The sequence below is a fragment of the Scatophagus argus genome, chromosome 24 (genome assembly GCF_020382885.2).
Source record: "Scatophagus argus isolate fScaArg1 chromosome 24, fScaArg1.pri, whole genome shotgun sequence".
Lineage (NCBI taxonomy): Eukaryota > Metazoa > Chordata > Actinopteri > Scatophagidae > Scatophagus > Scatophagus argus.
The window spans coordinates 10,557,847-10,581,476 of record NC_058516.1 but is presented as its reverse complement, the minus strand read 5'-3'; the positions used below and the strand labels follow the sequence as shown (position 1 = coordinate 10,581,476).

Sequence of the window (23,630 nt, the reverse complement as noted above, 5' to 3'; positions counted from 1 at the left end):
GTGTGTATGTGCATGCTGTATAAAAGAGCCATTTTTTGAAGACCACATCACATCTTGATAAACTTCTCCTCACTTCCAAAAAAACAAATATTGAATTTTGGCTAAACGGATGAACCAAAACTGGAGTTATGATCAGTTTGAAAAGCAATAAATCTGTAAGATTTAGTTTTAAAAAAAAACAAAATCACACACACACACACACAGATTGGGCCTTTGATTTGGATCATTCGGCAGATGTTGGCAGAGATGTTCACTGGAGGCTTTGATCTACAACGATCATCTTGCTTGTGCACTCAGATGTATTTTTGTGTAGTGATAACTACAATTGCAAGAGATGGAGCTCCGGCGGGGTCGAGTTCGCCACACTTGACTTAATAAAAAGATAAAATTAGTGTGAGTAATGCTGTTAACACCACCGAGGACAGACATGTGTGTGTGTGTGTATGTGTGTGTGCTGTGCAGAGGCATGTGTGTCGCTATGTGTTATGCAATTGCAAAACTTCATTGCTGTCCTGTGATTGTGTCTCTTCCTTCCTCCCTTTTTCTTCCTCACGCACTGCTGACCAAATGCACACTGTCACCTGAGTGACACCCCTGTCGTCGTCTTAGTAACAGTCGGCGTTTGTGCTCTTGTAGGAGCTGTGAAGTTCATGCACAGAGGAACTCCTGCTGAGGTTTGGTGTCCAGGGGCGATGATGGAACAGCAGCCGTCGGTACCAGAAGACCCGGAGGAGACGCCAGAGGTGCTGTCGACAGTCAGCGGTAGGGATCCCTGAAGTAGTCGGATTGTCATGACCAGAAGGTTGTCTGGTGCGTCTGTTTCAGTGTCGGTCTTGGCTTAGTCCTTTGTGGTCATATCATGTGTAAGGATTGCATGAACCCTCGACTTGCTTTGCTCCTGCCATCATTTACATGCTTCTTTTATTAGGATTGTTTGGCTTTCATTTGCGCTTGGCACTGAATTGAGCCTCTGGTACAGACATGATGCTAACACTTCACTCCACCTCTGACAATAAATCAAGATTTTATTTTGACATGCGTGTCATTTTTTTCTGATATTTAGTGCTTTTTATCCATCTAGATTGTTTTGGTGTGAGCTTCAGAGTTCTGGAGATATCAGCTCCCTTGAATATAATGGAGCTAGTTGGCACTTTGGACGATGAAATGTTCCTGTAAGTCAGGCTTTTTCAATCCCACATACAAGATCCTTAATACAGAAGTCTGTTTGAGGACAGTAACAGAAAGGAGGGATTGCCATACACAGATAATGTTTCAGTTACCTTTAACTTATAAAAAAGTACCAGTTTAAAAAGACTAAATGTATTAAATAACATAACCACTGGTAGCTATGAAGAATAAACTGGAATAAATCCCGTTGTTGTCACTGTGATTAGTTTTGAAGCCATTTCGGAGAATGAGGGCATTGGTTTTGATCCTTCAGACTGTGACTCTTCCACCTGATTGATTAATGAATCTAATATTGCCAAATGCCCAATAATGAAGAGTGCATGACCGCCTTTGCTCGCTTTTACCTTTTGAAGTTTAACTTGGGAATGTTTATGTGATTATTTGGTGATAAATTAGATGCGATAAAGATAATGTGACAGTCTAAGGGAGGTGGAGATTTTAACAGATGGCACCAGTATCATTTCAGTTTTCTCCCTATCACCAATAATGTCCAAAAAAAGGTTCAAACCCAGCCACAGTCAGTAGCTCCTATTGTCTGAGCTGCTGCATACATGTTGGAAGCCAAAGGTTCTTGGCATATGGAAAACTCAAATTCACAAGCAGGACTATTGAGTTACCTTCAGAGACTCTAACTGTAGCTTGCGTCAGTCTTTGGCAACAGTGTTTTTGAGTTAAAGAATAAATGAAAAACAGGAAGATATTATATAAACCAGAGGTAAAACCTTTTGGTTGGTTTTCAAAAACCTGCTGGATAATATAAAACATCATCATTAACCCCCCACCCCGTAAATGCAAAAAAAAAAAGACGTAAGCTTTATAAAATTCTTGCCATTGGACGACATGTTTCTTGACTCAATAACAAAATGTCTCCTTGGATAAAATTGTCATATAAATGCAGTCCTTCATGAAGGTCAGAGTGTCGTGCTGAGGCTTTGGAGGCTGCCAGTTATTGTGCTGTTGACATGTATTGTTGTGTTACATCATATCTCTCAGTGATATAAATGAGGTGGATGAAATCTCAGAAACACTCTTGTTCTAATTCAGAGGCTTTCGAAAGCTTTTATCAGGCTTCTACTTGGATGTCATACTAGCAGGTACGCATTCACATTTTATGAGACTTAAGTGATCCTGGAGGGGACAAGCGACAGTTTCGTTTCTCCAAAATTCATCCAGTTGCATTCAGTGGTTTCCAAGGTTATTACAGCCTGGTTTCACATCTCTAAACCCCTGTCCACGTGTTGTTTGTTTTTCACTGATCCAAGATCTGAAGAATGAATAACAAAGTGAGGCAAAATGATACTTTTGCTTATTATCGGGCTGGATTTGTTGTAGTTATTCTTTTCTTTTGATAATCACCTGCATTAAGCTTTAAATGTTCCTCACATATACTGCAAAAATCACCTTATATTAGACAAAAAAAAAACATGCATTACTGATGTACTAGTTTCTTATTCTCCTTTCTTGCTGGACTTCTGAAATCAGACATCTTATTGTACCTGCTGATGTGCTTTTCAGCTGGGAGTAAAACCGAAAATGAAGGCGATGATGTTTGTTTTTACTTTTGTACTTTTGTACCCTGGTGAAAAGTCCAAATCAGTCGCATGCACACGCTCTTATTACTATTTGCTAGTTAGTATATTTAGCTGTAGGGTTTTTGCCACAGTCCACCCTCCACCCCCCCACCTTCCTGTGATAAACACAGAGCAGACATGAAGCGAGATAAACAATCGCACAGAGCAGGCGGCTTCATCGCTGAGGAGGAAGAGGAGGAGGAGGAGGAGGAGGAGGAGAGGCAGGCAGCTTGGACGAGCTCAGAACGCCAAGTCTACTCTGATACGACGATGTCTCTTTTGGAGTTAATTCAAGAGGGCCAAGAGGTGTTGAGTGGACTGCTTCACAGTCTGTTCGTATCCATCAGTCTGCTGACCCGACACACACGCAGCAGAAGCCGTGGAGCGACCAGGAGAACAGGTTCGTTTGAGTGTAAAAGCTTAAGTGTATATTTTTGTTTTGTCAGTAATATGTTATTGGACATGCATGATCAAAGAGCGTCCTGGTCTGGAGGGTCTGCTATTTAAATCAGTATGACAGGATTTCCTGTCACCACGGGGAGATTCCCTCTGTTCTGTTCAAACATAACAGAAAAACCTCACTGTGTAATTCCTGCAGATCCTACGGTCGCCCAAACTACAGTACGTCTACTGTAAATTGGGCGCCATGAAATACTCCTCGATGAAACGACCGCTTTCTCCAGTTAATATACGTGATATTTGAGGTGTTATTTTGTGCGTCTGAAATATTTTGTGCAAATGTGGGAATCCACTTTAGTGTGACTGAAATCATATTTTATTGCTTTTAATATGTTAAGGGAAATCGCTTGTTTATTTGGCATCATTTTAAGCGCTGAGTTTGCATCTTAATTCAACTTGAATTAAGTGGGGCCTCTGATTGTCAGAATGTATACCTTAATTCAGTTTAGCCGCAAATTATCTGAACGTGTCACTGAAAATACCTTGTTTAAGTCATTATTAACTGGGATATTCCTATTCGAAATCAAGTATTCAGTTTCCTGGTGAGAACTACATCATCTGTACTACCTTTGCATATGTGTACTGCAAAAGGTGTACCAGGATTATCCTCATGTTGTATGACAGCGAGATGTTTTTCCTCATGACCCTACCAAAAGCAGTAAGTTTATAATGTTTATTTACACATGTGTTTTATTCTATTTTCTTAGGGGATTATACCAAGTAAAATATACAGTCTGTACGAGAAAATACCAGAACAACCGGAATATCAGTCTTATGCAATTCTGTCCTGACCTCCAGGTTAAGAAACAGTGTTCCTGGGGTTAAAAAACACTGATATGCAGATTTTACATAATGTTACTGGTAATTAATATTTAAATGAAATACCAAAACTGTGTCATTTTCTCGACACATTAAGACACCCAAGATACAACATGTACATATGATAGCACTGGAGATGTCTAAAATCACGTTTGAGAGCGCTGAACTGTTTTTTTCCCTGCTTCCAAGGGTGTGTCCAGAAGGGGTGCCTGGGGTGGCCACCCCGAAATCTGATTGGCCACCCCAAGTGCCACCTCGTTTTCCTAATTTCCTAATGATCGGCTATCTTTTTAGAGGTACAGTATGATTCAGCCCGGTGTGTGCAAAGCTAGGTTCAATTTTTTTGTTGCACGCAACATGAAATGAAATTGTCAATATTCTCTTCTAACATCCAAAAAAATGTATTCCTTTAAGTAGGGCACCAGCTCTGCCCTCTTTGGTGTTTGACTCTGGTAACTGATTACCTGATATAGCCTTTATGAGTGGCTAATTGATAACTTAACCTTGTGTCTCAATACACCAGCAGTAGAAATGTCTGGTCACTGGTTGCATAGCTGACAGACAGATATACAGGAAGTCAAAGAAACTGTTTAACAGAAGAAACAAAGTGGCAGATTGGTGCTTGTATCTGTCATGTCAGCCAGCCTTTGCTGTGGCCGTCAGCCTACGGAGAAGAAGCGGAATCATAAATGCACGCAGACTTATGTACAAGGTGAGTGTCGTCTTTAGTGTGTGGGATTCTCGGAACATGTTGAGTGGTACTTTATGAAGGGATCGTTTTGTGTTTGCAGGTTAGGTCAGATCTGTTAAAGGTGAAGCTAAATTGATTGTCTCATGTTACTCACGCGGCACAAGCCTAATCAATATTTGCCCACATGCACAAGTCTCTCACAGGACCAGAAACCAGACAGGTCAGAGGATTAATCGCTTTGTTGACATTAGATGGGAGGTTGATTTTGTTTTTCTTTGAGCTTTTCTATCCCTTCAGACACTAACAATACAGAGAGCTAAAGCTAAAAACCTTTTGTAACATTTTATAGTTCAATCTGAAGCAACAAAAACCATTTGACCGAATGCAAACAGTTTGAATTACTGTTCTGCACAATGTGAATGATATCATTAGAATACAAGCGAGCGTGAGTGTTTGTGGTTGTGTTAATGCTGGACATAAAAGTCTTTCTTCAGTTTAAGGCAGGAAGTGAGAGGCAAAGCTCTGTGCTGCAGGAGTCGTACTGACAGTCAGGTGCTGGTTGGACTATGGACTCCTTAATTTACGTAACAATGATGTGCAACATCTTGTTTTAAAAATCTTAGTTTTATTATGAAAGGAATTGTAATCCGCTGACTTTGCGACATCTGTTTGACACTCACCTCCTTTAGCCCTGCTTAACACAAAGTTACTTTGAAGACTCTTTATGTGGCAGCGACTGTGCCAAGACTGCAAGACATGCAAAATGCGAGACTATTTAAATCCTGACTGTGGATTATTTTTGAGATGAGGTGAGAACAACAACAGCAAAGGGAGTATTGGTACGTATACATAGTCTCTTGCACAGTCAGATATAGGTCTGCACATTTCCACGGCGGGAGGGAGGGAGGGAGGGGCGGTGAGAAGAGGAGTGGTATAATCGCTCAAGAAACTTTAACAGGTGTGTTTGTGTGTGTGCTAGAGAGAGAGAGAGACGGATAGACAGGGAGGGTTTGGAAACTCAAATGAGGAGAACAGGATGAGGCGGGCGACAGTCCTCTCTCTACCTGAGGAGATGAAGGCGATAAGGGAGGAAGAGGAGCGCGGACAGGGGGACGAGATGGAGGAATGCGTGGGGAAATGTGGAGCGGAGAGGTTTGTGTGCATCCCGCTGGAGGAGATGGAGAGCTACTACAGATACACCCAGTGCTGTCAACTGCTGCATAGTGAGTTTTTCAAGGATGTGTGTGTGTTTTGAGTTGTACCTGTGGTTTGTGAGGTGTGTCATTGTATGTGAAAGCTCACGTTGAGTCATTGTTTGGATGAAAATCATGACTGTTTGACTGAAACTCCCTGTTTACACATGCAACACTTAAATGCATTAGTTTGGTACATAATTGCCAACATACAACCTGCAAATGCTGCTTCTTTGTCTGTTTTTGGTTCACCATATGATGATCCTTCATATTCTACCTGTTGGGCCTCTTAAAACTTCTGATCTTTTAAGAAAAAACCTTAACGTCTGCATAAAAGCGTTGATTTTATTTAGCGTTTGTTTAGTTGAAAAATAGTCCTGAATCACTCGTGTATCTCCTGAATATACTTCATAGCCCCTGTTCTTATAACAAGGAGTTATCCAGAAATGCAGATTTTGTTCTTCCTCTGGAGTTTGCTCACCTGTTTGAAAAGTCTCCGTCGGCACCATCGTAGGAGACTAAAGTACACGTGGGAAAATAATAATATACTGCTACATCCTTATTTGCTCAAGGTGGTTCATTAAAAAACTTGGCATTAATTGTCTAACAGCCTGGGAGTGTGTGTGCGTGTGTGCATTAACAAAAGCCTGCAGAGTTTTTGTACAGTTTGATCCCACAAACTCCTGTGTGCATGTGAGGACTGTGGCGCAGTGTGTGCTGGATGATTTTTCGATTTAGGTGCCTGTCAGCGATGGCTCAGGTCTATTCTGGTCCGTTTCCATTGGGCTTTGGACTGTATTTAGACGTGATGTGTGTATTTTTAGCACAAGCTATTTTAGAAAGGCTGTGTCGCGTAGACAGGTGCTCCGTTCTTGCTCTTGATCTTATTTTCCTCCTTGCTGCTCTCGTTTCCGTCGCTTGTTTGCTGATTGTAAAACATGACGTGAGGTATATTTGCAGATTTTTCTTTGTATGTATTTTTAATTCTGCTATTTTCTTAAATTTCTTAAGCTTCCAAAGTGGATTTACACCTGCTGTTGATCTGCAGAATTACATTTTCCTTCTAGTAAATCTGTTTAAATCTGACAAATTGGTTGCACTTTCATTTGCTCAATAAATTTGGCTCACCAGCAAAATGTCATGGTTTTATAATGGTCAGCAATTGTTTTGTTATGGTTTTTTTTTGGTAATTTCCTGTGGTTTTCCCCTGAATGATGATCCATCGTGACAGATAGTCTTCCTCCTATGTGTCCAAACTTCCCCTTTTGCGGGTATTCACGTGATTTTGCAGTTTGTCTTTCCCATGATCTCCCTCTTTCTGTCTGGCACCCTTGTAGCCTTTTGAGTTAAAGTCCCGGGTCATCATCTGAGTTGGTGGCGTGAGGGGAACCTGACCACTTTTCGTCTTCATTGTCCTCACCGTGACCAGGGAAAACAATTCTGCACTGTTTCCTATTTCACAAATATCAAATCAATCTGTAGCTTCTTTGCTGCCAGATCCATATTTGAAGTTTTGTAGCCCATCACAAGCTCGTTGGTTTTAATGCTGTTGAGCTTCGGGTGATTGTTGTCGCACCATGTGATGAAGCTTCCTGTCAATCACTGCGTATATAATACGAGTCCAGACAGACATGGATGTAAACCATGAGGCCGTAGTTCTAGTTTAACGGTATTTTGTCCCTTCAGTGCACATGCAGACTTTAATTTGCCTTAATATATTCAATACAGTTCAGTTTAAAATGTGACATTTCAGTAAAGTTAGTTTAAATGAGCAGCAGGGTGACTTACAGGTCAGACAAAGTCCAGCTGAAGAAGTGTAAAAGTTCAACTACAGTCATGTGTCCTGTCATAATGTCCTTTAGCACCTTTAAACTACGTTCTGTTGGATGAATGATGTCCTCTGTCTCACAGCTGACATCATACAAAAGGTCCATCATATCGCAGTGCAGAAACGTCTCCCACAGTAAGTCTTTCCAGCCAACTTTATCGCATGTGCCTTAGACACACATTCGTCAGCTGTTTGAGTTCAGCTCTGTAATTTCATCTGAGCATCTGGACGGCATTGAGTTTGTTTTATCTTTTTTTTAATCAGGTTTTATTAGACTTGGAACTTGGAGAGTCATCATCACCTGGATGAGGGTTGTCTCTTGTGAAGCAATAATAAAAGCAAAAAACATAATGAATGACTGTATTCTTTTCTGGATATTTGAATTTCCCTTTCCTACCCAGCCAACTGGAATCAATGACCACTATATGTGTGTAACGAAAAAAGTACACAGGGATCATTTCTACCCTACTTAACTGTGTGAGAACTCGGCTCAGTTTTTTATACCAAACCTTACTGGTGAATGCAGATTATGTAATTCCTTGGAGTTAATGAGCTCCATTCATATTCTCCTTCTTTAGCCTGGTCAAGTCATGTCAGCTTCATCTTGCCCCTAATGAGCACAGTGTTTTGCAGACTTCCTGTTTCTTTCATCTCTGCCATGCAGCGGCGTAGTGATTAGTATGAATGATAGCTCAAACTAGAAGACGCAGGTTGATATTTTCTGTATGAAGAAATACAAACAGGGATTTCTGCAAATTTAAGGTATCGAATTCAGCTTAAACTGAATGTGACATGTTCCCTCTGGCTGTGAGACATTTATAGATATTCTGACTTTCTGTTAAGTTTATGTTACACACACAGATCAAGAAGTCAACATGTCAAAGATGTCAATAAGGCGACAGCAAATCAGCGTAACGACTGCCTGCTAGTGTATCTCCTCATCTGTAAAGTGTGCTTTCTGAGTGACAGCGACAGGAGAGCATCGGACGTCTTTCCAAAAAAAGACAATAAATTGGGAAGCAAATAGAATGAAGATGTGTTGTTGTGGCTGATTTAAACTGTCCACTTTTTCACACCTTGTGTTGTTTTCTTCTACCGCTTGTTCCAGCCCGTGAGTCACTTCTCAATTGGCGTCTTCCTGTTTACACTCCAGCTGGCCAATGGTGTTTGAAACCTGCAACGGAAGGAGTCAATAGTGTTTCGTCTTTGCTTACACAGACTTTGAATTTGGGGGGGGTCTCAAACAAAATAATTCAGCCAGGAGACGCACTGTAGTCTGCACCACATCCCTCATACACACTCATACAGGCAGGTCTCCTTTACATCCCGCAGACACACACTGAAGTCTGCTGTGCATCCCACAGATGCAAGTTCACACGTCATGAAATATTTTGAAGTTGTTGTTGATGTATTAGGCTTCTTGTGTGCCATATTAACTGACGGACTGACACATACACCTGATTCCTCTTATGTCTTCACCGTATTTTAATGCCTTGCAGATCTATAGTACATTATAGTGAGGTTCTATGATGCATTCATAATGCTTTATGACTTCATTCATAAACACATATAATGCTTCCTGATGCACTCTAACAGTCATAAAACATTATAGATGTGTCTTAATAATGAATTATAAGCGTCTTACCAGTGCTCTTACAAACTAGAGGTTGACTGGTGGAGCTTATAATACATTATGACTACCTATTCACACCTTGACATATACTGTAACAGTCCATGCAGCATCGTAATAATTGCTCATAATACAGCACAGTGATAACTTACGATACTGCATGGACTATTATAGCATGCTATGAGTCCTTACTACAGTTATTGAGATGTGTACAGTCATAATGCATAATAAGCCCCATCAGTCAGCCTGATGTTTTAAGATTGTTGATACAGTGCATCAGAAAGTGATATGAAAGTTTATGAGAGTAGTTATAAACCATTATGAATGCATGATAATACACCATGAACGTTCCCATAATGAATTATAGATGTGGTGCAAATATTTTTTTGATAAAAATGTTTGACTATCCAGTGCATAAGGCTGTGACCTCAAAAAGTAAGGAAAGTAAGTATATACTTAGATATACAAATTCAGTACTTCAGGGATAGTTCTGGTTTATTACAAATCTGGTCTTATTTTCATAGTTTTGATCATCCGTTCCTTTCAGTGGACGTAACAACATTGTACCCATCTAAGTAATGGGATATCTGGGAATACACACTACCACAACCTGATTTTCCGCTCAGGGATCAATAAAAATTTTATGTTAATCAATAATGTTCCATTACAATATATTGGATGATTGCTGCTTAAGTCGGCAAACGAATGTAGACAAGAAAAAAATACAATATTTGTCTCTGAACTGAAGTGGAGTACAAGTATAAAGGAGCAGAAAATTGAAATATTCAAGTAATGTACAAGTACCTAAATTCCTAAGTACAGTACTTTGTGTGTCAATTTGAAAAGTTAATGCAATAAACCAGCTGCTGGCCTCAAGCTGTAATAAACTTAAGTTATCCAGATTCCGAAGAAATCAAAGTGTTGAAGGTGGAGCCGTAAATCAGCCACCGGTGGTCAGAGCAGTTGGAGGATAAATCAGCAGAGACAGGACATGTACCATTATAAACCCTCTGGCATTTCCTGTCTCACGTCCAACGTGCTCTATCATCTAAATCTGACACGAGGTAAACACACACACGCGCACACAGGCCTGCTTTCTGACATCACTGTAACTGACCTCCGTTATTAAATTCAGATCTTTTAAAGTCCCGTTAGCTCAAACTCTCTTGAATCTCTTTGCGCGCTGATAATCTTATCTCAGACTAAACTGAGATTCAGCTTTAATTCAGCCTTAATCTAATTCTTAATCTGACATGCCCACTGTCTTTCATCTCCTCGTACCTAATCTCAGCCCTTCAATGATTTCTACCCTGTTACCCTATAACATGACTACATTTTAATTCTGTGTTTTAGTAAATGTTGACCCCCCGATGATGAAAGCGTCTCTCTCGCTCTTTCTGTTCAAAGAAACAGCCAGGAATAAACGCGTGTCCTGTTTCCACTTTACCTTAAAATCTGATTGGATGGATGCACTGATCTTCATTCTGACTTACTGTATATAGTTGTTGATGTACACAATTTATCTGGGCTATCATCCAACCACTGTGCAAGTTAATAACTCTGCTGTGTGCTTTATGTGGGCCTGTAAAGATGGCTTGATGGGAATTTAAGAGAACACACAGACAATGTGTGTGTGTGTGCATGTGAGCATGGATTATCCCCTTTGTGCTTGTCAGCAGCGTCATAGAGGAGGTCTTAGGTCCTTAGGTGTCCAACAGCAAGTCCATCTCGGCGTTCTATTATTTTACAAAGCTCTCACCACCGACTTAAAGCCGGTCTGAGATTTACTCTTGTCAGACCTTTTTCTCAGTCACTCTGTTCTTAGCTTCCTCTGTCGTGATGTTTGGAAAGTCTGTTGAGTCGGGTTCCTTGCCCTTCGTTTGTACCCCGAGGATCCATCTTTTAACGCTTACCTCAACATCAGCCGTAACTTGTGCGTTTAAAATGTTTGCGGAGGATCAGAAGACGCAATTATAATGTCATTGTGGGCTTAGAAAGCAGGAGTCACAAATCCCATAGACCTCAGAATGAGCAATTTTACTAAATAAGGACTTTTTCGACATTTCACCACACCTGTATTGTGCTTGCTTGTTTCAGTCTTTCCTGTTTTACTGCTTTTTGTATTGGCTGGGATTATCGCATTTCTGCATCAGCTCCCGGAGGAGTTACTGTATTCCCCTTTTATGCAAAGCGACGCAGCGACAGTTTAAAAATGGCTGTTTTCCTCAGCAATGCTGCATTTTATGAACTGAGCTCCTGAGGGTCTAATCACATTTTCGCCAGTCCTTGTGTGTATATGTGTGTGTGTGTGTGTGTTTGGGACACACTGGGTCCCCCTGCCTGTCTTCACTGGCATTGTGTGTGTTTTGTGTCTGTGAGAGAGTGTGAGAAAAGCAGAGGAAAACAGAGAAAGAGGCCTCCGTTGCCTCTGGCAGAAAGCGAGTCTTGCATTTGAACTGTGTACAGTACACACATTAATTGTGTTTGCTTTACATTAGCCTAATGTGAGCCTAACTTTTATTTAACATCTCTTAAAACTTGGTGCGCTCAGATCTTGGTTGGAACAGCCAAAAGAGAAGCAAACACCCAAGACCAATGTGATTTTCATAGCATCTTGAACTAAAAGGGCTGTAAGTCATTTTTAATTTTATGAACATGGAGTTTGTCATCACTAGCAGAAACAGATCTAATGGACACACAAGGCTTTTGAGATTGGCGTCGAAGTAACACCTATTTGCTTTCTCACAACTTCACATCCTTCTTAGAAGGCTGAATCAGACACATGCACCACAAAAAATCTTAACAGACGGTTTTAAAAAAACTGATTGGCATCGGCCAAGAGATCCTTTTTGTCTCGGCTAATTTGCTATTTCAAACTGCCCGACATGCAAAACAAAGACATGTATTCATGCAATAATCTAATTTATCAGATAAATGTAATGGAAGCACACTGGAGACAGATTATATGTGGAAGGATGACAAACGGTAATCGTTATCATGTCTTGGGACTGCAGACAGCTGTACACAAATGAATTTTTTGGTTTGATTATTTATTTTTTACAGACTTCCACTTTGTGTCACATCCAGCTTTTCTCTGCATCAGTGAAAACAGTGTGAAATGTGACACTGAGGGGGGCGGGTCATGTGAAACTCCGCCTGCTTGCTGGTTGGCACAAATGAGAAAGGGGGAGGTGTGTGTGTGTGTGTGTGTGTGTGTGTGTGCAGGCTGCGATGTGCAGTGACAGCTCAGTAAGCCGTCTGAAGCGCTCGGCTGTGGCGGAATGGGCTGCCTGAACTTCCACTGTGATGTTCTCTGACAGAAGATGTGTCTGTGTGTGAATGTGTTTTAGCTGTGTATATGAGTGTGTGTGTGTGTACACATGTGTATCAGGGAGCATACATGTACCGGCAACACGATGGCTCTAAACCGAGTGTCTCAACTCTGTCACGATATCACCAGGCTGTGGCTGCAGCTGAAGATGATGACAGGTAGAGTTTGTGTGTGTGTGTGTGTGTGTGCGTGTGCACAAGTGAAAGAGGAAGACTGTTCAGTTAATATTGTGTGTTTGTGTGTGTTGGGTGGCTTTGTGCTTGTGAATAAGTTTTTATGGAGGAAAGATAAGAGAATTCAGTGGGAATTCTGCAGGTGCTTTCCTGTGTGTGAACGCAGTGCAGTTCTCATAGGTTTTGTATGTGTGTGTTTTTGTAAATTCCTGTCCTGGTCCAGCTGTTAACATGTGCAACAGCACCCTGCAGTGTTGTGGCATCACAGGCTGACCAGGTGTTAATTTAGAGCCCGAGTGCTTGTTTCCATGTTATCTACAAAGCTACGCTTCCCTGCAGCAACAGGAAGAAATGTAAATCTGCCTAAATGTTGTATTACCTGCTGAAATTATGATTACAAGAGACAAAAATGTAATTACGTTTGTACTGAAATATTCCTGCATATTCTTGATGTTGCGAGCAAACTGTGGAATGTTGATCTCTTTCTACACTGTTGTACACACCTAAAATGGGCATACTTGGTTTTTGTATTCCCTGTGATGCTAAATCATTTTATACAATGACCACTGAAAATCCTCGATTTTGATTGGCTGGTGTAGATTAACTTTTATTAACCAGTGTAACCAAACTCCCATGATGCAGGTGTGTGTTTGCCATCAGGTGGGGTTCTTAACCAATTCCAATACACATTTGCTTGTAGACTTACAGTTTTGACATCCTGGTTTTTTTTTGGAGCCAGAAGTGACCATAAGGTTGAGTTGTAAATCTAACTGATGGACATGCTGTGGGATGGGAGCATAATTTACAGAATGAACATCGTGCTGCATTGAAGAAGACTTTAAACTAGAGACTGAGATTACCAGCTCTGTAGGGGACTGTTTACTGAGGTAATAAATCAGGTGAGAAGTAGGGTCATTTTTTTCATAAGCTTAGATGAAATTAGACTTTGATTTTGAAAACAATGACGCCGCCCAGTTTTTCAGAACCGGTGAGGCTGGCCAAGGAAAAAACAACTGATTTTAGTCCAAATCAAAGATTGCAATAGATAAGTGTGGTGCCCACTGTCAAACACCCAAAGAGACCAACACAATTTACTACAGTACTACCATGAATTTAAACCAAATGGTTGGATGGATTGATTTAGTTCACCATACTGTAGATATATTGTTATCAGTGTACATGTTGGATTATTAGTTACGCAAAACTACAGTACAGAAATAAGTTTGAAGTAATGTAGCGTAACCATTTCATAGTAACAACTGTCAGATGTCCTTCTCAGTACATGTCTTAACCACAGTTCTTATAATCCTTCAAAGGATCTTTAGCAAAACATGCGTTTGCGTTAAAAAGAGAACATCGAGGTCAGGCAGAATCGTGAATCATGAGTGAATCATCTTGATGTGACCATAAATATCCATGACAAAACCTGGTTAAAAAAAATGTTAGAATCTGGCCTTTAAAGACATTTTGTACTGATATCATCCCAATGTGCCAAATCTCCTCTTACAAGCATTTTATGAGTGGTCATTAACAGCAGTTTATAAATGGGTCTAAAGCACTCTATGAATGAGCTAAATGAATGAAGATGACCTGACTTTGTTATCCACATTGATTTTGTGTCATTGGCCAAAGATGTTTTTCCTGCTGAAGGCACTATTATCCATCAGACAGTTACATAATCCAATCTAAAGTGGAGGAAGTGTATTCTGTCCCGAGGTCCTAACTGTGCGTTGAAGTGCGCTGTGTGTTAACGTCTTGGTTGGTCCACGCTCAGTGCGGTACACAGCGGCGCACCCTGACAGCATGTTAATCACGTTCGTACCCCGTTAACACAGTGTGTTTCCTCCCTGTCAGTTGGAAGCAGCGCTGGGACAAAACGCTTTTGAGAGTTTGAATGTCAACATCTCCTCCCCCTTATTTCCACTCTCTGTTTTGTGTGTGTGTTCTGGTCGACTCCATGGCATCTATTCGGTTTCTTTGTTTTCTCTGGAGTGCTGCAATCGCAAACCTGTGAACCACAGTGTTGATAATAATCCACAGAGATATTAAGGCTTTTCTTGGCGCTCCGCCTGTGTTTTCAGGTGTGGGTACGGTGTGTTGTGTTTTGTGTTGCTGTGCAGAGATTGTGTTTGCTTTTCTGGCAGACGGAATGGTGATCTTATATTGTCTTATGAATCTCTCACACATACACACACACACAGCCACACACTGTCAAACACACAGGCTGTTAGTATCAAGGCATGAACCTTTCCTGGTGTTGCTTTGTGCCAAGTCAAGATTAGAAGTCGACAAGTCTCAGCTAAGCTCCCCTAATGCAATCTGGGATGTGGAACGGTGTGTGTCTCTGAAGAACAGGAAGCTAGGTTCTGTTTGCATTGGATTTAGAAGCAACAACTGTTGTAATGTACCTTTTTTTTGTCAATTGACTTTGTTCTCAAGAGTCTGGCACAACAAGCAGTTGGAAACAAGCTGTATCGATAGCAAAACAAGAGAACATAATCGATAACCTCAGCGCAGAGAGTAAATAAGATTAAGTGGATGGGATGAATCATTAATGATCCCCAAGGGTGGATAGAGTGATGGCAACAAGACACAACAAACAAACAAACAGACATATTGATTTTTATAGAAGCAAAATATAACAGAGTCACCATGCTAATACATAAATCCATTTGGCTGAAATATACCTCAAATTTATAGTATTTCATGATATATTGTCACTTTTAACTCATTAGCTTAGGATGATTACTTCACATTTAGCATTGCTGAATCCAAAAGTTCAACTCATTCTCCCTCCTAATGTGTCAGCCTGGTCAGTGACCCTTTGCTGGTGTCATTTATGGAGTCTGCTGTCTTAGCTTAGGAATATAAAGAATGAGAAAAGTCTGAATTTGGAGGTGGATTTAATTTCCTGAACCTAACGAGTAGTTTGTGTGCCTAAACTTAACCAACCTGCAACCGTTTCACAACTTTCAGAACATACCAAAAGTTATAATATGTCATAACATGTGAAATGTTGGTCAGCAAGCTTTATTTTGAAAGCCTCACTGGATATATTATATTTGTTATTGCTAACTTGGCCTGTCTGCCAAACACCCATGTCTTTCAGACGCTGCCCGCTTGGTAATATGATCTTGGACTTTAAAACTGGTGGAATGGCCCTTTAACATTGGTCAGAATGAACACATACTGGATTATATTGCGCAAAATCTGTAGTTTTGGGTCAAAAAAACTAAAAACAACCTTATAACCGAGTTGAAATAAACTCAAATTGCTCTTTTAAAAGTATGCCATCCCCTGAGGCCTGCCATCATACCCCACATATAAGCTCTGAGGAGAAGGATCACTTTCTGTAGAGGACTGCTGACCTTTTGATTATGACCTGCTCCAATTTACCACAGATACAAAAGCATATTGACTGGTTGGGATCACGTTACAGAGTGTGTGTCGCGGCCTTCAAAGTCAACTCTCCTCCGTCAATGGTGGTTTTCTCAAATATGCCATCAGCTTCTGGGTTTAAAATTTTGTGATAATGGTAGTTAATTATTCTAAAAATAACATCCAATCAAAATGTAGTAAATGTTTTTGCACCCACTGCCTTCCAAAACATCCTCAGGTGAATCCAGCACACTGTCATTATGGTAGAGGTTTTTACCTGTAAGTGCGTGACACCTTTCTTTGAAAGAGCTGTATCTAGTTTTTTCTACAACCGCACGTTTCTTTAAGGGCAAGTAAAAACTCAGTCCTCCTGAATTCTTTGCTTATTTGTTGCCTCCCTCTCTTTCTCTCTGTCTATGTCATTTTTCCACCCACCCCCCCGTTTGTCTTTCTTGGTTTACATGTTCTTCTTTGTTCTGTGCAGTATAATGACTGGTAGCCGTAGCCAGAGGCAGCTAAAAACGTGACTGAAGTTTTACTCCCAGCTGAGCTTTTACAGTCTGTTTTTTTAACTCTAATGGTGGGGAGAGAGAGAGAGAGAGGAAGGGAGGAGGACCTGGATTGAAAAGCCACAAGATTGCGAATACATGCTTTGTAATTTTAGTGAGTTGCACCACAGATGCCTCAACAACTCGCAGTGTAAATTTCCATGGGACTACAGGTCGGTTGGCATGCACTTGTTGCAGATTGGATGTTCAATATAGTTAGAGACATCTACAGAGAGAGATACGGAAAAGGTCGCACCAACCACCAGGCCAATCTGGTTCCTGCTCAGCTGTCAAATACTAACAACACAGCAGAATAATGGTTTGCCTTGCAAGCAGCTGAATCTGATGCTCCATGGTAACATTTTTAATTTAAGTCCTGTGTATTTAGACAGTTTTGTGTTATATTTTGAGTAAAGTTCGGGAGTCTTTGAAACAAACTCGTCTAAGGTCACATTTTCAAGGTAACATAAAGGAGCCAGTGAAAACTCCATGATTGGGCTGGTCTGAATACCATTTTTAGGGCTTCAAAGCTTTAATGCGAATTAAACGCCAATGTTCCAAGCTTGGGTTCACGGACCGCAGTTATAGCTGTACATTCTGATTAATTGTGGATGGTTGTGGGGTGAGTGAATCCGCCACTGTCCACGCCTCAAAACTTTTTATTTATATGCTATAGGCTGATATCACAATTTCAGCTGATTCTCTCCTGTGCCAAGCTAAGCTAGGTGGCTGCAGCTAGATACTGGACTGATGCACTATATACACCACACTCCATTCTTTATGGGGATGTTTTTCAGGGGTTGGGCTCAGCTCCTTACTTCCAGTTAAGGGAAATCGTCCAATCATCCAACACCTTTGGGATGAAAATGAACAGAGATTGTGAGCCAGGCTTTTTGCTGCAACATCAGTGTATGACCTCACAAATGCTCTACTGCATGAGTGGACAAAAATTGCCACAGAAACACTTCAAAATCGTACGTATTTATCAATCTGTGCGCAAATTCTTTGTTGTTGCAACGGATTTGAGTACAGTTGGCTCGAGCGTTGGATGGGAACCCAGCCTTTACATGCGTTCACATGTCTGTGTGTGTTGTGATGGCAGTTTAGACTGCAGACAGGGGGACAGTAGTGTGTTGTTTAGCTGAGATGATGATGCCACCATCTATTCAGTAGACCAGGGCTCACTGCCAGTGACAGAGTCAGGTCTGAAGCCATTGTTCGGGATTTCTAACTGTTGTTGAAAGGAGGCAGGGCTTCTTGGCCTTACCCAGACACATATGATGAATCTTTGAATCACAGCATTAAAATAGCAGGACTTGAAAATGTTCCAGAAAAAAAATACTGTAAATAGTGCTGGCAGTTTTAGTAACCTAAGAAAAACAAAAACAACCCAAACGATCGGGACTGAATTCATGTGACCATCCATATTATTTTTTTTGTTTATCTGGCTGTTGTTTTTCCTGATCCACACTAATTCAAGCTTTGGGTTTGAGCATCGGCACTATACACACACACACACACGCAGGCAACAACTGGGTCACAGGGCCAACAGTGGCACAGGAATGTGTGTGTGTGCCTGCCAGTCACTGCCCTGTGTGTGTTTGTTAGATACCTCACAGCAGTGACAGATGGGGCTCTGGTAAACCCGAACTATAATGCCAGATAATAGAGCTTGGATTCCCTCACACAAGCGCACGTACACACACACACACACACACACAGCTGCAGAGCTGCTGGCAAATCCTTGCTTCTCTACATGCAAATGCACACAATGCAGCTGACCATCTTGCTGCTGCCATTTGATACCAACACAGCAACTTTTAACCCTCTGGGACACACCCTGACGCCACACACATACATACACACACACCAACACCAACATCATTCTGTCCACCCTAGTGCCTTCAAGTCTACATTCCAAGTCTGTCCTCTCCACTTGCTGCATACCATAGCAGCAGATGGAGAGCTGAAGGGCTCAGTGACGCCTCGGTGCTGGACGCCTGTCTCTCTGACATCACTGTTTATGCTTTTAAATATGAATGTCTTGATATTCTGCTGCTTTCATGCTGTATCATTAAGACGGGGCCGATAGGACATGACATCTCATTCTAAACACGGACAGCTTTGCAGCCGTCACAGCTTCCACTTTTCTGTGAAGGCTTTCCACAAGATTTTGGAGTGTTTCTGTAGGAATTTTTGCCCATTCATGCAGTAGAGCATTTGTGAGGTCAGACACTGATGTTGGACCAAAAGACCTGGCTCACAATCTCTGTTCCAGTTCATCCCAAAGGTGTTGGATGGGGTTGAGGTCAGGGCTCTGTGTGGGCCAGTCAAGTTCTTCCACTCATCCAGCCGTGTCTTTATGGAGCTTTGCTTTGTGCAATGGGGCACAGTGACTGCTGTTGTAAGTACACACACATCTGTGTGGGTTGGGCAGATGTAAGCAATAAAAATAAAATGTAATAAATATGAAGAAACGCACATTTTAGAGAAATCATCACACTCGGCTTGAATGCAAGCTGTAACAGTTTGCATTCAGAGTCTTATATTCTGAAATCTCAAAGGCCTCGTTTTCTACTTCTGACCAAAATCCTACTAAAATCTACATTTTGAAACTTCTGCTACAAGTTTTGATGCTGGGAAAGAGAGAGTTGTTTATATTTATTATTTAGGCATTTGTCTTGCTCTGTGCCACGTCAGCCTCAGTGCACTAGACTATATTGAAATCAGAGAAAAAGGTCTAAAGTACTTTGATCCCAGCAATACTGTGTTCATACTGTTGTCCATTTCTTCAGTGCCTCCTTCTGACCGTTTCTGTGCGGCTGAGGACCCAACACTCGCTCTGTTGTGTACCTCTGAGGTCAACCAAGTCATGCACATTTTTTGTCATAGTCAACAGCCAGGGTTGTGTGTGAAGTCAGCTTCCTCTGGCTTTGAACTCTGACCAGCCAGCAGCACTGGTGGTCATTAACCAGCAGAGAACAGCTGGCTGCCAGCTTCTTTGAACTGAACAACGTGTGTTTAGCACATTGTTCAGTTCCTGCAGGAACTTGACCGCAGAACAAAGGAGGACGAGGTGTATGTGTGTGTGTGTGTGTGTGTGTGTGTGTGATGGACTGTGTCTTTGTGAGGCTTAATTGAGTCGCTGCCTCTCGTTCACCTCAGAGGACTGACCTGTCCAAAGTGTGTCTTGGCGTCTACACAGTGAAGTGTGTCGGGATGAGATGCAGAGATCAGCCTGTACGTTTTTAAGCTGGACTGTTATTTTAGCCCATATCAGTTTGAAATCCATTAATGCTACTTTACATCACTTGATTAGCCCGACACTGGCCTCATGGTTCCAGCACATTGATTCATTACGAAAGAAAAAGCATCTAAATTTGTGATGCTGGTGCTGGCATGGATTTTTATCACTTTTGCTCAAGGGAAAAAAAACAACACAATTAGCTGTGAAAATAGTCATTAATATCATATCAATAAATGTCAGTAATTTCGGGGACTTTGTCGGTGTGTATTTTACAGTTATTACGTTCGGTAGTTCTAAAACCTCCTGCCATAGAGAAAACACATCCAAAGTATCAGCTAGCGCCAGGCCAACACATTAAATATGTAGGCATGTGTAAAGAAACCCCGTCCTCCATTTCATCCTACTGAGACGAGAGCACCTCTACTCCCAGCCACCCCCCCCCCACCCCCTCCTCCTCCTCCTCTTCACTATCTTTTCACCTCCCCAAATCCAGGGCTCATTCTCTCACACACATACAAACATGCACACACGCAGTTTGTCTCATATTTAAACACAGAAATTTTAATGCTCCGACATATGTTCATGCAATATTGTTATGTCACGGCATAATAAAGAGCAAAAGTGACTTGAAAGTACGTCTAATGGGTGAATAAGAATACAGAGAATCCTGTGGAGCTGAAGTCAGCCTAATAAAATAGAAATGAAAGGTGTGATGTTTAGTTTTAACAGGAATATTGTTGGGTTATTTATTAGTTTGCCCCTCAGCTAAGCCCCTGGATTAAAAGAAAAAAAAAGGATGAATGAAATGGCAAAGGGGGGTGCGGGGGGTACAAGGAGGCGGGGGGGACATTCTTTTTAGGCCCCCCATAATCACTATTTGTGTTTGGCCTGCGTTGCCCCACTTCCCATGTGTGCATGTGTGTGTGTGTGTTGTGCAGAAGGGCTTCACTTGCAGCTATAGTTTGATTCTCTTCACTGGAATGAGGACAAAGCAGGGAGTTTTTAGCACCGAAGTGAGAAAAAAACAGTGAAAAACAGCCCTGACGCCTGAATGTCTGATATGTTTGCCCCATTCACCCCTATGGGCATGCGTGCTTTTTATATATATATATATATAAATATATATATATAGATATATATATATATATATGTGTGTGTGTGTGTATTATATATATATGTGTGTGTATTTATAATTGACTACATCATGTGGTTTCAAAGTATTTGCATGATATTAGGGATTTTATTGTGGTTGTGAGTAATCAAGGAGGCAGATAACTGATAGAATTGATGTACATTTGCTGTAAAAGTTCAATTCTTAGTGTTTTGAATATTGGGAAACTGGAAGGTTATTTTGACCTCGTTTTAGTTGCTCCCTGTGTGAAATGCACAGCAGCAACTGATCCCTGCTCAGCACTTTCTGAATGACCAACTCAGTTCGGGGGTTTTTCTGTGTGACAACATTTAAAAAGTTATGTAGATACAGTAGAGTCAGGGAGCACCGCACATGTCTGGCTGCGTTCCAGAGTTTGGGTCTTAGCTAGAGCTTACGAGCTGACACATTAAACTGACAGCTGGCCCGACAGCACTCTGACACACACACACACACATGACAGCACGCTTGCTCACACACAGTTTGGACGTCGAAACATTTCTTAAACAGAACCTTGCTTTGCTTAAAAGCACTGTTCAGAGGTTTAGTCACATTTCAAAGCACAGCCTCTCTTCCTCTCTCTCTCCCTCTCTCTCTCCCCCTCTCTCTCCCTCTCTCTCTCTTCCCCCTTTCTGGTTTCTGCTAGAAGAAGCTAATTATAGCAGAATTGCTGTTTTTTTTTTCTTGGTTAAATTACAGGCCGGTTGGCTCTGCAGGAACCTCTGTGGTCTGCTACAGTCTATTAAAGTGGACCTGCATTAGTGCCACGTTAACCATCTCTCTAAACTGCTCCCTGTTTAATATGTTGTCCCGACCATCTCTTCCTTTATTCTTTCCTTTCTCCTTTCCAACTCTTCTACTTCAGTTTGTTCTGCCTCATTAATTCCTTCAATAAATCCCTCACTCATGTCCCACCTTCCATATTTCCTTCCCCTTCTGCCTCTGCTGTATGTTTTTCCATCTCTGCGAGAGATGTTTCCTCCGGGGTGTTCTTGTGTTTGTGCGCACGAGCTGCACGGCTCCTGAGTCACTGCTTTGTCATCTTCATGTAATCCATGATATCTGGCGCCATGTCCAGCGCCTTACTAGCGTTATTACTGCGTGCATGTGTCTGTGCCGCATACATCCAGTGTAACAGATTCTCATCCGTTTAATCGTTGTAAAGCAACTTAAACAGCAGCTGCCTACCCTGACACTCACCTTGCTGCACTGTGCTAAGAGTGGACCACACGTGAGACATAAAACTTACAGTATGTGGTGTGAGTCACTGTCTAGCCAATGGTATGCTTACACGCTGTGCATTACTGAGGATATAAGCTCTTAATCTGTCGGGTTTCTTCATCATCATCAACACACCAGTGTCCTGAGTGTCACAGGTGAGAGATTTCTAAGATCTAACAAACATCAGGATGAGCAGTTTTCTTGCAGAATACTTAAAAGTAAAAGATTCTCTATATGATGCAGAACGCTTGTCATGTGATTTGTGTATATTGTGCGGGTTCCTTTGGTATCCTGTTTGGTCATGAGCCTTTTGTTTAGCCACAGTCTTGCAACAGGACGGTTGCCATCACGGGGTGTTTTCGGCTGGACCAGCCCTCTAAACCTGAACGTCTGTCCCTGACTGAGTGAGTGGTGAAGTTACACCACTGGTTGGTCCAGTGCTGGAGGTTCCCTACTGGGGGTCTGGCTACGCTGACACTCAAAATAAGCGTTCTATCCTCAACCTGTTCCCAAAGTGAGTAGAGTGAGGGATCCGAGGTATCTGGCTCTTTTCTAAAATGTGAACAGTTTGCTTGGTTTGCACATCGATGATAATTAATGCTTCTCAATGCCAGCCGCACCATACTGCTCCGAAACCTCGGCACGCTTTCCCTCACACCAGCCTCAGTGCCAGCCTTTGTCTATACGCACAAACACACACACATGCACTTCACACTGATGCTCCTTTACACACGCTAAAATTCTCAGTTTTTATTCACAGATGCACACATGGTGGTACACAATTGTGTTTGCCATGCATGGGTCATTGATGGCAACCAAATGTTGTTTTTTTTTTCCCTCCATCTCCATATTCTGTCTGTCTGTACATGTCTCAGAGGGCTAAATGAGATTACTGTAATCCAGCTTGACCAGAGAGAAAGAGGAAATCCAAATGCTGTTTAGTTCATCTCCTGTTAGTGTCTCCATCTCACTTTCTCCACTCTCTCTCTTCTCTTCTCTTCATTTCCATCTGTCCTTCTTATTTACATATGGGGTTGACTACGTTGCAAAGTGATCTGACCCAACCTTGATGACATAAAAAAAAAAAAAAAAAACGACAAGGAATTAATCGTTCTTTGTAATAACATTTTATGTTAACAGTGCATTTCTATTTCATAACAGGTCTAGCAAATATGGAGGGTTTAAAGAGCTAAGGTTAAATAT

General features: G+C 41.5%; 1 protein-coding gene across 8 annotated transcripts in view; it reads left to right on the top strand.

The window, feature by feature from the left end:
• mcf2la (mcf.2 cell line derived transforming sequence-like a) overlaps positions 1-23,630 on the top strand; it is a 47,115-nt gene that overhangs the window by 868 nt on the left and 22,617 nt on the right. Inside the window, exon 2 of one of the 8 annotated variants that reach the window (XM_046382306.1) lies at positions 637-762. In XM_046382306.1, the coding sequence (XP_046238262.1) occupies positions 651-762 (112 nt within the window). In that variant the 5' untranslated portion in view covers positions 637-650. Of the gene's footprint in view, positions 1-561; positions 763-2,007; positions 3,160-3,223; positions 4,750-9,524; positions 12,869-22,595; positions 22,942-23,630 lie in introns of those variants that run through there. The other 7 variants (XM_046382307.1, XM_046382305.1, XR_006842643.1 and 4 more) reach the window with 7 other exon arrangements.